General features: G+C 61.7%; 1 protein-coding gene across 8 annotated transcripts in view; it reads right to left on the reverse strand.

Annotated features, from left to right (window-relative positions):
- Window positions 1–13,458, reverse strand: part of GRIN1 (glutamate ionotropic receptor NMDA type subunit 1) — a 29,556-nt gene that overhangs the window by 2,516 nt on the left and 13,582 nt on the right. For 4 of the 8 annotated variants that reach the window (XM_032261778.1, XM_032261774.1, XM_032261773.1 and 1 more), the window contains 15 exons: window positions 9,414–9,535; window positions 9,166–9,340; window positions 7,221–7,365; window positions 7,040–7,123; window positions 4,901–5,042; window positions 4,695–4,822; window positions 4,104–4,268; window positions 3,906–4,024; window positions 3,675–3,787; window positions 3,440–3,588; window positions 3,178–3,335; window positions 2,868–3,029; window positions 2,531–2,640; window positions 2,299–2,444; window positions 916–1,026 (listed from right to left, as the gene is read on the reverse strand). In XM_032261778.1, coding sequence (XP_032117669.1) covers window positions 916–1,026; window positions 2,299–2,444; window positions 2,531–2,640; window positions 2,868–3,029; window positions 3,178–3,335; window positions 3,440–3,588; window positions 3,675–3,787; window positions 3,906–4,024; window positions 4,104–4,268; window positions 4,695–4,822; window positions 4,901–5,042; window positions 7,040–7,123; window positions 7,221–7,365; window positions 9,166–9,340; window positions 9,414–9,535 — 2,029 coding nt within the window. The remainder of the gene's footprint in view (window positions 1–915; window positions 1,027–2,298; window positions 2,445–2,530; window positions 2,641–2,867; window positions 3,030–3,177; window positions 3,336–3,439; window positions 3,589–3,674; window positions 3,788–3,905; window positions 4,025–4,103; window positions 4,269–4,694; window positions 4,823–4,900; window positions 5,043–7,039; window positions 7,124–7,220; window positions 7,366–9,165; window positions 9,341–9,413; window positions 9,536–13,458) is intronic. The other 4 variants (XM_032261779.1, XM_032261776.1, XM_032261777.1 and 1 more) reach the window with 1 other exon arrangement.

A 13,458-nucleotide genomic window follows, 5' to 3' on the forward strand; every position in this document is an offset into this window, starting at 1 on the left:
AATTCTGAGCCCCAAAGGGCAGAAGGCCTGGCTCTGTGGGGTGGGCCCTGAGGGGTGGCTGGGGTCAGGAACTGAGGTGTTCGTCTCCCTTCCAGAGGCCTCCCTGTCTGGGAACCTCAGTGTCTGCAGGCCAGGGATTATGGGGTCGCCCCTACCCGTTCTCAGACCCTCTGGGAGCTGCCGCCACACCTCCTGGGGGGCCCCTGCTCAGCCTGGGGTGGGAGCCACCCCTTCTGGTCCCACCCCGCTCCCTGCCTGACAGGCCCCTGCGGCCAGCTCCAACTCCAGGCCCCAGCCGTCCACCCAGATGGACCCAGGCCCGGCCCCCAGCCCCCGGCCCACACAGAGACCACATGGAAGATGCGACACGCATGGCTCTGGTGAGACAGGTGAGACAGGTGTCTGGGGGGCGGGGCCAGTGGCCAGACAGACGGACGGGATGGGACATCACAGCCACCCCCTCCAGGGCCGTCGCAGGGGTGAAGTGAGGGCGGCGGGCCCCTCTGGGAGAGGCGAGAGAAACGGGGACATAACAGAAGTGACGTGGCCTCCTGGCGGCTGAGGTCCAGGATGGGGCCGAGCTGGGCTCCCAGGGCCCCAGGCCTGGCCCCGAGAGGTGGCGTGGCTGACTGACTGACCAACGACATGACAGCTTCAAGATGGCGTGTGGGTCATGGCAGGGAGGCGGGCAGGCGGACTAACGGAGACACACGGGGAAAGCCGAGGACCCAGGAGGGCCGGGAGAAAGGGCCAGAGAGAGAGCACCACACGGGCGGGCTGGGCAGAGCGGCCGCCGGGGCAGATGGGCAGAGTGGGCCACAGGAGCCCGGGGCTGGGGGGGAGATGGGGCGGGAGACACACGCAGGGCAGGGGCAGGTGGAGTCGGACGCGGGACTGGGGTGCTCTCCCCCTTACCGTGTCTTTGGAGGACCTACGCCTCTTGAAGCTGGAAGCCAGGGTGGAGGTGATAGCCCTAAATGTGGCTTTCTTTTTAGGGTCAGGCTCTGCTCTACCACTCTTTCTATCCTAAAATGAATATGTATAAGTGATTAGACGGCTAGGGTGGAGGCCACACCTGCCCTCGCCTGCTCCTGGGTGGGCCGCTGCCCAGCCTGGCCGGCCACGTGGGCCCTCGCTCCTGCCTGCCTCCCTGTGCTGGACAGACGGGCCGACAGTGGATGCTCGAGGGTGGCCTCTTCTCCTGCCCAGGGTCTCGGGCCTGACCTTGCTCATGCTGGGACTGGGCTTGGGGGATCTCGGCTGGCTCTTCCTGGGAGGTCCGCCTGGCTCCCTGGCTCCTGGGTGGCCCTGGCTTACAGGCGTCCCGAGGAGAAGGAGTCCTCTGAGGACTGAAGGAGTTGCCACTCAGGCCACGCCAGCTGTCTGCGTGGAGGCCACTGACCTCCAAGGGGCACACACCAAGATTCAGGAAGGGGCCGAGGGCCGGAGGCAGGTATCGAGGTGGAATTGGAGTGACAGAGGCAGCTCCTAGGACTCTGGCCTCAGGTCTGATGGCCAAGTGGCCTGTGCTGGCCAGTGGTGGCAGCAGCCAGGTCCCCAGGGGACCTGTGGGGCCAAGAGCAAGAGTGGGCAGATGAGAGGTGTGGGGCTGCAACAACCCCCTCCCCCAGCAGCCCTGGCTGCAATGTCAGCTTCATCTCAGGACACAGGCTCCAGGACCGCACCCGGAGAAAGAGAAGAGATGGAGTGAACGGGAACTCGACCGCAGCCACAGGCCCTGAGGCCTGTACAGGCCCACTACCCACCCTGTCCCAGGTGGGCCGTGGCTGCCCTTGCTGGCGGCAAATTCTCATGGATGCGACCTGGCCACCAGGCAGGACCAGGCCTGGCCCAATTCGGATCAGAGTCACGGAGCACAAGGACGGCAGGAAGGGGGTCTCCAAAGGGTGGCAAGGGGGCTCGGGTCGGCGGAGGGCAAAATGCATCTTGGACTCACGTGCCATACACAGGCGGGCCCCTGTCTTACCCTGCCTGATTGCCTTCCTATGGAATGGGTACCGGCGGGCGACTCTGGAGACAGAGGGGCCAGGCGGAGGCTTGGAGCAGGGTGCGTGGCCTCCCTTGGCCCCGGCTTTGCAGTGGGCAGCCACCTGCAGGCAGCCCCCCACCAGTGCTGCCCCCGTGCCCTGGGAGCACTCACCATTGCCCCTGGCCATGGCTCCTAGCTCCAGTCCTGCCCACCGGAGCCAGAGCCAGTGCCACGGCCTTCGGGGATGGAGGAGGGCCGTGGCCAGGCCGGGCCCTGGGCACCAGGCCTCGGAGGGTGGCCTGCCCTACCTGCAGGTTCTTTCTCCACACGTTCACTGCTGCAAAAGCCAGCTGCATCTGCTTCCGGCGGGCGTCCTTGTGCCGCTTGTAGGCGATCTCAATGAAAATCAGGAAGATCCCGGCCACGATGCCCCCAGCCACCAGCATGAAGACCCCTGTGTGCCAGGATCCAGAGCCTCAGTTGCCAGCCAGGGAGGCCACAGTCCACAGAGAGCCCACCGGAGTGTCAGGGAAGCCGCACCTGCCATGTTCTCAAAAGTGAGGGTCGCAGGGGCATTGCTGCGTGAGTCACATTCCTGATACCGAACCCACGTCTTGTCCAGGTCTTCCATGAAGCCATTCTCATGGGACCTGGGGGTGGGAGCTAGTGAGCCTGCGGTCGGCGGTGCCCGGGGGGGGGGGGATGAGGCAAGGTGGGGGCAGGGGGGCCAGGGCGGGGCCGGTGGGGTGGAGCATGGAGTGGGCAGCGCCTGGCCCGGGTGTGAAGTCTGTGGTGGTCTCGGAGTGGTCCAGCACTGGGGAGGGCGTCCACCTCTGGTGGAGGGGCAGAGGAGGGACAGGGGTGCCCGGGTACTCACTTGAGGATGGACAGGGACACGTTCTGCTTCCAGGGGCTGTCTTTGCGCATACCGATGCCGAAGCCGGAGCGAAAGAACAGCTCTCCCGTCGTCACCAGGTCACACTTCTGCGAGGCCTCGAACTCCAGCACCGCGGAGTCCCAGATGAAGGCGTGCAGCTTGCTGCCGGCAGAGATGGGGTCAGGGGAGCCCTGGTCCCGCCAGCCTGGAAGCCCCTCGTGCGTGACCTCCGGGGTGCCCGGCTTGGCTGCTCTCCTGCCTGGGGGAGGCCGCCCCTCCTGGCCCCGCACTGCTCCCTCCCCGGCCTCACTTGTCCCTCACGGCCTGGATGGCCTCCGCCGCACTCTCATAGTTGTGCTTCTCCATGTGCCGGTACATGGTGCTCAGCTCCACCTGCCGCCGGAAGTAGATGTCCACGGAGCTCTGCTTCACGGTGGCATAGATGAACTTGTCCGAGGGGTTCCTCAGCTGCAGGGTCAGAGGGCAGGGCTCCAGCAGCGGCTCCCCAGGCCCGTACCCGGGCCGACCCCAGCTCACCTGGAGCTCCCTCCCCCAGCGCGACCAGGCCTCACCCGAGGGTCGTTGATGCCCGTGATGCGCTCCTCAGGCCGGTCGAGCACCAGGAAGGCCGCCAGGTTGGCGGTGTAGGAGGCCACGATGATCATGGCAAAGCCGGCCCACACCATGCCCAGGATGCGCGCGGAGAAGCTTCTGGGGGCGCCTGTGGGCGGGCGGCGGGGTGTGGGGCTCAGTCGGACCCTAGAGGGCCGGGGCAGGGCCGGGCGGGCCGGGCGGGTGGGGCCTTACCTTCCCCGATGCCGGAGTTGAGCAGGACGCCCCAGGAGAACCACATGGCCGAGGACAGGGTCAGTGCGTCCTCCTCCTCATCCTCACTGTTCACCTTGAATCGACCGAAGGGGCTGCGGGGCGCAGAGGGCGGGCGGGAGAGAGGGCGGGCGAGGCGGCCCGGTCCCGCCCCACCCCTCGCCGGCCCCACCCCCCGCGGATGGAGGTGTCTGGGCTCCGGGTCGCGCTCACCTGAAGCGGTCCAGCAGGTACAGCATCACGGCCACCACGTGCACCGACAGCCCCACCAGCAGCCACAGTGTGCTCTGGAACGGCTGCATGAACGAGTCCAGCGTGCTCCGGGGGATCTCCTGGGGGGGTCGCGGGGCACGCGGGGTCAGCGCCGCCCGGGCGCTCCGGGCACCCCCCTGCCACCCGGCCCCTGCGCACCTTCTTGACCAGAATGGTCAAGCCCTGGTACTTGAAGGGCTTGGAAAACTCGATGTACTGCGCGCGCTCGTTGTTGATGGTCAGCGGCGCCACGATCATGTCTGCCTGCCCGCTGAGCAGCTCGCCCATCATCCCGTTCCACTCCTTCTTGTTGCTGTTGTTCACCTGAGAGGCGCCAGAGCCGGCGGGGATGCAGACAGCGTCCACCCACTGAAGCCGCCCTAGCGCACCCCGGGGTCCTGCCCTGCCCCAGACCCTAACCCAGCTCACAGGCACCACCCCCCTCCAGCCCCGCCCCGCCCCACAGGCCACGCCCACTCCACGCCCCACCCCTTCCAAGCCCCCGTCCACAGGCCCCACCCACGCCGGGCCACAACCCACACAGCAAGCCCCGCCTACCCCATGCCCCACCCACTCCAGGACCTCCCGCCTGCAGGCCCCGCCCACTCCATGCCCCACCTGGGCTTTCAGGACCCTCCCACGCCGGGCCACAACCCAGCCGGCAAGCCCCGCCCACTCCGCGCCCCACCCTCTCCAGGACCCCCGACTACAGGCCCCTCACGCCGGCCCGGCCGCCGCCGCCCCGCCTACCCGCTCCTGTGTGCCGAACTTGCCATCGGCCACCAGGTGCACCTCGTAGGTGAAGTTCATGGTCCGTGCCAGCTTGATGAGCAGGTCGATGCAGAAGCCGTAGCAGCACTGAGGCACCGTGTGGCGGGCTGGGGAGGTGGGGGCGGTAACTGCGGGGATCCCGACCGCCCCGCTCCCCGCGCCCCCGCCCTACCCCCTGCACTCACGGCTGCCCGGCGACGTGTCGTTCGGTCCGGTGCAGATCACCTTCTTGACCGGGTCGCCGTTGACTGTGAACTCCTCCTTGCATGTCCCGTCGCTCAGCGTGGGCTTGACGTACACGAAAGGCTCCTGGTGGATCGTCACAATCTGGGGGGGAAGGGGAGACCCAGCCTGGACCACCGACCTAAGGCTGCCCAGGGCGCAGGCCTCTTCTCAGCTCCCAGCCTCCCCGGCACCCCGCCTAATCCCCGACGGTTCCTCCTGCCCCCGTCCCCGCTGGCGGCCACTGCTTCTCTCTGGAGCTTCTTTACAGAGCCCAGGTGGGCTGGACACATTCTCCCCGGCCACCGTCAGCATCATCTGCCTGCAGCCCCCGGGGGAGGGGCAGGGCACCGAACGACTCCTGGAGCGCTAGTCCCTTCTCTTAGCCACTTTTTCTCCAGTCTGGGCTTAGACATGACTCCTTGCAGCAGAGGAGCTGCCGTTATCCCGCATGCCAGGAACCTTCCCATGGTGAGAAACTGCCCACCTGCAGGCTGACCCCACCCGCTGCGCCACAAGGACCTGCACGTCCACGAAGCCGACCTGCGCCTGCATAGGACCTGGGGCCGTGGGGCTATCCACCCATGCCTCCCTTCATCCAGGCACTCTGCCTGTTCCCGCCCCCAACCCCGCAGGCTCCGGCACGCAGCCTTCAGGCTTTGAGCATCAGTCTCTGGCTCCATCCTCTTGCGCCTGTGAACGCGACCCCCCCATCCCTGGCCTCCTCGACCCACACTCCTGCTTGGGTTCAGCCTCCTGTCTGTCCTTCAGGGGACCATGGCCTGGGGGTGGGGAAGGGATCCGGGGCAGGGGGGTTGGAATGGAGCAGAGCACACTGCCAAGACTCCGGGGGTGATTCGGAGCTGAGCCCGCAAGATGGGCAGGGATCAAGCAGGTGCCCAGGGGCAGGTGGAGCAGAGGCGCCCAAAATCCAGGACTGCAAAGGCAGGGAGCCATGGGGTTAGTGGGAGAGGCACCTCCTGGTAGGGCCTAGGGAGGGTGAGTCTGAGAGGGGGGCAGGCCAAGCCTCAGCCTCCAGGCAGCATTTTGGCTTTTATCCCTAGGGATATCGGGAGCCATTAAAGAAGTTCATTTGCTTTATAAAACTTTCACGATGTTTTCCTGTTATACAGGTAATGCATATGCTAGTACTTTAAAAAAATTAGTGACGCCAGAAACAAACTGTAAAAAGCCATCTGCATCTCACAGCCTGGATGGGGTCTTTGGCGTTTGACCGCTACTTTCAGACAGTGTGAGGTGTCCGGGCTGCAATGAGACCCACACCGGCACTAGAAAACCCCACCCTGTCTGGAGAGCAGGGGAGGGAGTCTGGGTGGGAGGCTACAGGGGTTGGCACCAGGCTTCAGGGGTGGGCTCAGAAGGCAGACAGGGTGAAGAGACACTTGAGGGCCTGGAAAGACAGAGAAGCATGTTGTCTGTGAGGTCCTTGCCTTTGGTGGTCTGTGGTACCACTGGGACTGGAGTGTGTGCAGTGGGCGCGGGGTGCCTCTGCCCTGGGAGGAATGCCCAGGAGAGCACCCTGGAGTAGGGAGCCAAGGAAAAGATGCCCTGAAGGAGGAAGCCAGCCAGGGCAGGGGGCTCTCAGAGGCCCAGGGGAGGCAAGAAGGACTGTCCACCATAGGGAATGTGGCAGGAAGGCCACGTTGGAAGAGGACAGTTTGGCGCAGTCCCATCAGGAGGCCATGGGGGCTGGAGAAAGGATGAGGAGCGTAGAGGACCAGGACTCAGGACAGTGGGTGCTGAAGCTGAGGTCTGCCCCAGACCTCCTCTGTCTGCTGTTCTCCCTCCGCTCTTCCCCAGCCGGGTTCTGTCCCAGACGGCTGCTCCAGACTTCAGTAGGGCTGGGGCAAGAGGGGCACTGGAGAGCACTTGTGGGATGGGGGCAGCCTCCTCTCCTCCCTCCTGCTCTGTCTGCTTCCTGTGCTGTGCCAGGCGTGCTGGACGGTGGCCAGGGGAAGCAGGCCCCACCCCCACTTCCTTTAATGGCTTTCCTTGCCCTCACCGCAGCCCCTTCCTTTGGGCCACAGCAGGTGGATGGGCTGTCTAGGGTGGGGACACTGAGGGAGGTCTGTGGGGCCCACCTTCAGTCTGGTGGACATCTGGTACCCTCGAGGCTTCTCTGTCTCTCCGCCTGGCCAGATGATCTTCCTGTCATTAGGGATGACCTGGGGGTGGGAGGATGAGATGGAGGGTGGCCACGCAGGGGTCTTGGCCCCAGGACCCTAAGGCCCCAGCCCCCACCCCCTCATGACCCCCACCTACGTGGGTGCCGTTGTAGATGCCCACTTGCACCAGCTTGCGGTTCTGCAGGTTCATGATGCTGTAGTTGGCGAACTTCCGGTCCCCGTCCTCATTGAACTCCACGCGGCCGGTCACCCCGTCCGCATACTTGGAAGACATCAGCACTCTAGGGGAGGAAGCATGGCTGAGGCTTCTCAGAGCTGCTCCTTCTCCCCGCTCGTTCTCTCTGCCGGCTGAGCCGCTCAGGCTTGCCCCTTGTCCCAGTTCCAAGAATGGAAAGATCGGCAGACGCCAGACCCTGGCCGGCAGGGTGTCTGCCTGCACCAGATGGACGGTGCAGCTCATGGCAGCTGAATGGCTTCTGGGTGCCAGACCCTGCTTCAAAGGCTTGCCATGGGTCAGGATGTTGTCCCCACAGCCATCCTGTCTGACAGAAAGGGAGGCAGAAGCCCAGAAAGATGCCTGCCCTCTTGCCAGCGAGTGAGGGAGAGGTTGAGCCAGCTCTAACCAGCAGGCTGTCCTGTCTGGCTGTGTGTGCACGTGTGTATTCCACCCAAAACCACATGGGTGAACCTGTGTGGACACATAATCCCTATGCGGGATGGAGCACCTGATGGTCGAGGAAGAAAAAAGAAGCTGAAACTATGAATATGTTTTTGTTTCATAATCACTAACTTTAAACCGGTAGTTCTTTAATTTACGGGTCTTCATAAGATGTACTGTACAATGCTCAATTGTTATGTCATTTAAAGACATCAGGTTAATCTGTTCACTGAGCTAGAAACATAGTATGTAGTTTCACTTTTTCAAATGCAACAGCTGTGCTGAAATTTTTTTATCGTTAACACTTGAAGTAATAAAATAGGCTTCATTAAAAAAAAAATGCACCCATGCATGTATTGTGTCACGTGCCTGAGTCTGTGTGCACACATAGTTCTGTGTATGCATGTGCACACGCGCTGCCTACATCTGCGCTTACGTGGGCATTGTGGATGGTGGCTCTGCACATGGGGACCTGGGGGTGGGCTGGCATGGCATGGTGTCCAGGCGTGCTGTGAGCTCACTCCTGCCACACTGCAGATGTTCACTTGGGTCTCTGGGCCTTGGCCAACCCTGGCCCTCAGGCTCGTGTGCTGTTCTTGGGCTCCCTATCTGGCCTCCTGGGCCCCTGGAAGCTTTCAGTCCCCATCTGCAGCAAGAGCCTCCTCCCGAAGGCTGCCAGCCACACAGGGAAGGGGGTGCTGTTTCAGGGCGGGCTGCAGTGCTGGGGGCGGGAGCAGTGGAGCCAGTCCCTATTCCAGTGACAGTCCAGGTACTGGTGTCAGTGTTGGAAAGAGGGCAGATGATTGTGCCATTCGATGTGGTGATGCTGGGGGTGCGAGGGGAGAGAAGTAACAGTGTCCACAGAATGCAGGCAGCAGGCTCACTGCAGCACTCCAGAGACTAGTGCCGCCCACCTCCTGAAAGCGGCCCTGCCCACTCCCCCCAGCACCCCACACGTCTCTTGAAGAGTCGCCCCGCCCAGCTCCTGCGAGGCCACGCCCGCCCACCACAGAGCGGCCCCGCCCACCTCTTGAAGAGCGGCCCACCCAGCACCCTAAGAGCGACCCCGCCCACTTCCCCAAGAGCGGCCCCTCCCAGCCCCGAGAACGACCCCGCCCAGCTCCTGCGAGGCCACGCCCACACCGCAGAGCTGCCCTGCCTCATCCTGAGTGGCCCCGCCCATCTCTTGAAGAGCGGCCCCGCCCCGTCCTGAGGCCCCGCCCACCTCCTGCAGAGCGGCCCACCCAGCTCCCTAAGAGCGACCGCGCCCACTTCCCCAAGAGCGGCCCCTGCCAGCCCTGAGAACGACCCCGTCCAGCTACTGCGAGGCCACGCCCACGCCGCAGAGCTGCTCCGCCCCGTCCCGAGAGGCCCCGCCCACCGATTGCAGAGCGGCCCCGCCCCGCCCCGAGGCCCCGCCCACCTCTTGAAGAGCGGCCCAGTCTTCCAGATGTTGGTGTTGCCCACGCAGCCCCGCGGCGGGTCGGTGATGTTCTCCTTCTCCAGGAGCTCGTGCACCGCCTGGGCCACCACGCCCACCGCGTCGCTGATGTGGGCCGACTCGTTCTTGCCGTTGATGAGCTGCAGCCCGAGGATGCCTGGGGCGAGCAGGCGACTCAGGGCCCGCGGGGGCCTCCCCGTTCGGGGACCCCGCCAAGGCCCAGCACTCACCGTCCGGGGCGTAGCGCAGGGCGTTCCCCGAGATCTCGCGCTCCCCGACCAGCCACACGTACCCGGAGCCCGTCATGTTCAGCATCGCGGCTGCGCGGTACACGGTGGCAGCATCGTCCTCGCTGTGGGGCAGACGGGGGTGACGGGCCAGGACTCCAGCCCTCCCACCGCGCTCCGCAGGCCCAGGTCCTCCTTCTCTGGAGCAGGGACCTGCCCAGCCCCCAGCCCCTCCTGGAGCGAAGCCTGGAGACCCGCAGGGGCACTGGGGCCCAGAGCCCAGGAGCCTCCCAGGCCTCCGTCGCTGGCTCTTACCTTGGGGGAGCAGGGATGGGGTTAGGGACCTGGCTTAGGGGACTAGCTTTTTGCTGTGGCCTCCACCTGTGCCCCCCAGCACGCCCACCCCTCCACGTCCGAAGGCCCCCCACGATGGGGCCCCAGGATGGTGATGGATCATCACTCATCACTTCCTGGCCAGATACCAGGCACTGCTCTAAGTGTTTCACAGTATCCCTGTGTCCCGAAGGGAGATGGAGGCGCAGCACACACGAGTTGGTAAGTGGCAGAGTCAGGACACGAGCTCCTAAGACCTCCTAGAGAAGCCACACCGCTCTGGTCCTCTGTGTTCAAACATGTGAAATGAGGGGTGGAGGGGCTCTCAAGGCTGGGGAGATACTGGTGGGATCCAGCGTCCTGGGGGTGGCCAGAGATGACAGGCGGCCTTCCCCTCTGGGGTCTGCACAAGCAGCTGCCTTTACCCTGCCACCCAGGCCTGGGACCACCCCGAGGACAGAGCAGAGGCAGGCCTCACCTTGCGGCCGTGTGTGGTCTGGAGCGCTGGCAGTGTTCTTGCAGGTGGGCCCCTGTGGACAGTGGAGCAGGGGACCTGGTCCTCTGGGGCTGGGGCCTCTCTGGCTATGACAAGGACCTGGGGGCCTGGTGGGACTCTTGAGGCCTTTGTGGGGGCCTTCCTTCACCCCCATCTGTCAGACCCTTCTGTGCAGGGCCTGATGTGCTCCAGGGGGGCCCAGACCACCCCTGACACTTGGGTTTTCCAGGCGTGTGCAGCAGGGTTGGGCGGATTGCCTGAGTGTTGAGTAATTTTCACAATGCTTGACGCTGGAAACCAAGGTGACCCTCCCCTCCCTGAGGAGAGGTCTGACCCCAATCTTCTCAAGCATAAGCCCACAAAGAAATGCAAACCTTCAGTGTTTGCTCCACATGACAGTGCTATTGGTGGATGTCAGCAACACAAAATAGAGGTGGCCCCAGCAGCACTGGCCCAGGCCCCAAATGAGAGCATGCAGCAGAGGCTCCGCACGCAGAACGCAGCACAGCTCCCAGCAAGACCCAACATCACGCCCGTCATGGCACAGGGTGCCCACTGTCAAAGTGCCCACTGGGGCCTGACGGAGAAGCCCGTCTTCTTGACACAATTCAGGTCCATGGCATGTGATGTGGTGGAATGATCAGAATCAAAACAGTTGTAAACAAAAGACTAATCTGTCCATCAAAACTCATCCGATCATTTTATGGAAATAGCTGATACCAATCAAGACAATTTCAGAAAAATGAAGTTTTGGAAACAAATTATCTGCATGCTATGGAAAATTGGTCAAAAATTAAGATTGGTGAAATGTCTCTCTGCAAAATACCCTCAACATCCCTTGCTAAGGAGGAACAAAATGTGACAGATTGACGGGCTAGGGTCAAGAAGGCCTTAGCCTGCTGATGCCCAGAGCTTGCCTCTCTGCACTCCTGGGAGATGGGCATGCTGGATGGTCCAGTCTGCCTCCGCTGTGGAACATTGGCTTCCACTCCAAAGAGGCCAAGGTGGGAGGATCACTTGAGGCCCAGGAGTTCGAGACCAGCCTGACCAACATGGCGAAACCCCATCTATACTGAAAAATACAAAAGCTAGCCAAGCATGGAGGCGTATGCCTGTAATCCCAGCTACTTGGAGGCCAGGGTTGCAGTGAGCTGAGGTTGTGCCACTGCACTCCAGTCTAGGCGACACAGCAAGACTCTGTTTCCAAAAAAAAGAAAAAAAAAAAAAAACAAAGAGGCCAGGGGCAGTGGCTCATGCCTATAATCTCAGCACTTTGGGAGGCTGAGGTGGGATCACCTGAAGTCAAGAGTTCAAGACCATCCTAGCCAACATGGTGAAACCCCATCTCTGCTAAAAATACAAAAATTAACCGGGCATGGTGGCGCACACCTGTAATCCCAGCTACTCAGGAGGCTGAGGCGGGAGAATCACTTGAACCCAGGGGGCAGAGGTTGCAGTGAGCTGAGACTGTGCCACTGCACTCCAGCCTGGACAACTGAGCCAGACTCTGTCTCAACAAAAAAAGAGGAAAGAGGGATGTTGTTGGGTGTAGCTTTGATATGTGTGCTGTGGTCAGTGTATGCACATGTGTGGGGTACGGCATGTATGTAGCATGGGTGATTGGGTGTGCATGTGGTGTGTGTGTGTGGTGCACATGTGTGTTGTGATGTATGTGCATGTGTGCAGGTAAGCATATATCTGCGGGTGTCTGTATGGAGTGCATACGGTGGTGTGCTGTGTGTATATGTGTGCTGTGTGCATGTATCTGCGGTGTCTGTATGGAGTGTATACGGCGGTGTGCTGTGTGTATGTGTGTGCTGTGTGCATGTATCTGCGGTGTCTGTATGGAGTGTATATGGTGGTGTGCTGTGTGTATATGTGTGCAGGTATGTACGTAACTGCAGGTGACTGTATGGAGTGTATATGGTGGTGTGCTGTGTGCTGTGTGCCTCTGTCACATGTGCAGGTCTTGCATGTGTGTGTATATGGCATGCGCTTGGTGCATGTGGATGTATGTACTCATGTAGTGTGTCTGTGGCATGTGTGCACATGTGTATGTGCTGCATATGACCTATTCATGGTCGTGCATGTGTGGATAGGTATGTATGAGTGGTGTCACTGTGTGGATACATAGTTTTGTGCACGTGTGTGTGTGGTGTGTGCACATGCATGTACCTGTGGCATGGGGTGTGTGCTCATGTGCATGAACATGTGGTAGGCACATGGTTCCTGTGTGCATGCGTCTATCTATCTGTCTGCCATGACCATGTCCCTTTCCCTGGGCTGACCTTTTTCCTAGGGCTATGTCTGGAAATGTGACCTTGACCCTGAGGCTGGCAACAAGGGTCAACCTGTGGGACTGCAATGCATGGCTCAGGGGCTCACTGGCCAGAGAGAAGACAGTGGAGAAAATGCCCACTCCCTTCTCTGTGGGGATCTGGGCATGGTGGGGTTCTGCAGACTGGTTTTGTATGTGCTTTTCTGACCCATGTCCTGCTGGTCACTCGGGTTGGAATGTAGGGACTGGGCAGGTTTAGCTTGATGTGAACTTGTCTGTTGCAAAAGTGCCCAGCAGGGGAGCAGGTATGTTTTAAGGTGATCGACGCCTTGAGTTGCCTCCTGCTGGATGCAGAAATCCTCCACTGGCCAGCTGCCTGTGCATGTCATTTGTTCACCTGCCCATCCATCCTTCCATCCCATGACAGCCACCGAGTCTCTCTCAAGCTCTGGGATGAGTGAGGGAAGTGTAAACAATTCAGAAAACAATAGAAGAGGCCGGGTGTGGTAGCTCACACCTGTAATGCCAGCACCTTGGGAGGCCGAGGTGCGTGGACCACCTGAGGTCACAAGTTCGAGACCAGCCTGGCCAACATGGTGAAACCCTGTCCCCACTAAAATTACAAAAGTTAGCCGTGTGTGGTGGTTTGTGCCTGTAGTCCAAGCTACTCGGGAGGCTGAGGCGGGAGAATTGCTTGAACACAGGAGGCGGAGGTTGCAGTGAGCTGAGATTGTGCCACTGCACTCCAGCCTGGGCGACAGTGCAAGACTCCGTCTCAAAACAACAAAAAACAGCAGGAGAGAGCCCTGCTGAGCTCTCCTTGGGCTGGTCTTTTTCGAAGTAGGGCTTTTTCTGGGCGTGGCTTTCCCTGGGTGGGGCTTTTCCGGGCGGAGGGGGCTTTCCCTGGGGCGGGTGTTTCTGGGAGGAGCTTTCCCCAGGCA

This window comes from Sapajus apella, unplaced genomic scaffold, assembly GCF_009761245.1.
Source record: "Sapajus apella isolate SASKATOON/1434 unplaced genomic scaffold, GSC_monkey_1.0 scaffold126, whole genome shotgun sequence".
In the NCBI taxonomy this organism is placed as follows: Eukaryota; Metazoa; Chordata; class Mammalia; order Primates; family Cebidae; genus Sapajus; species Sapajus apella.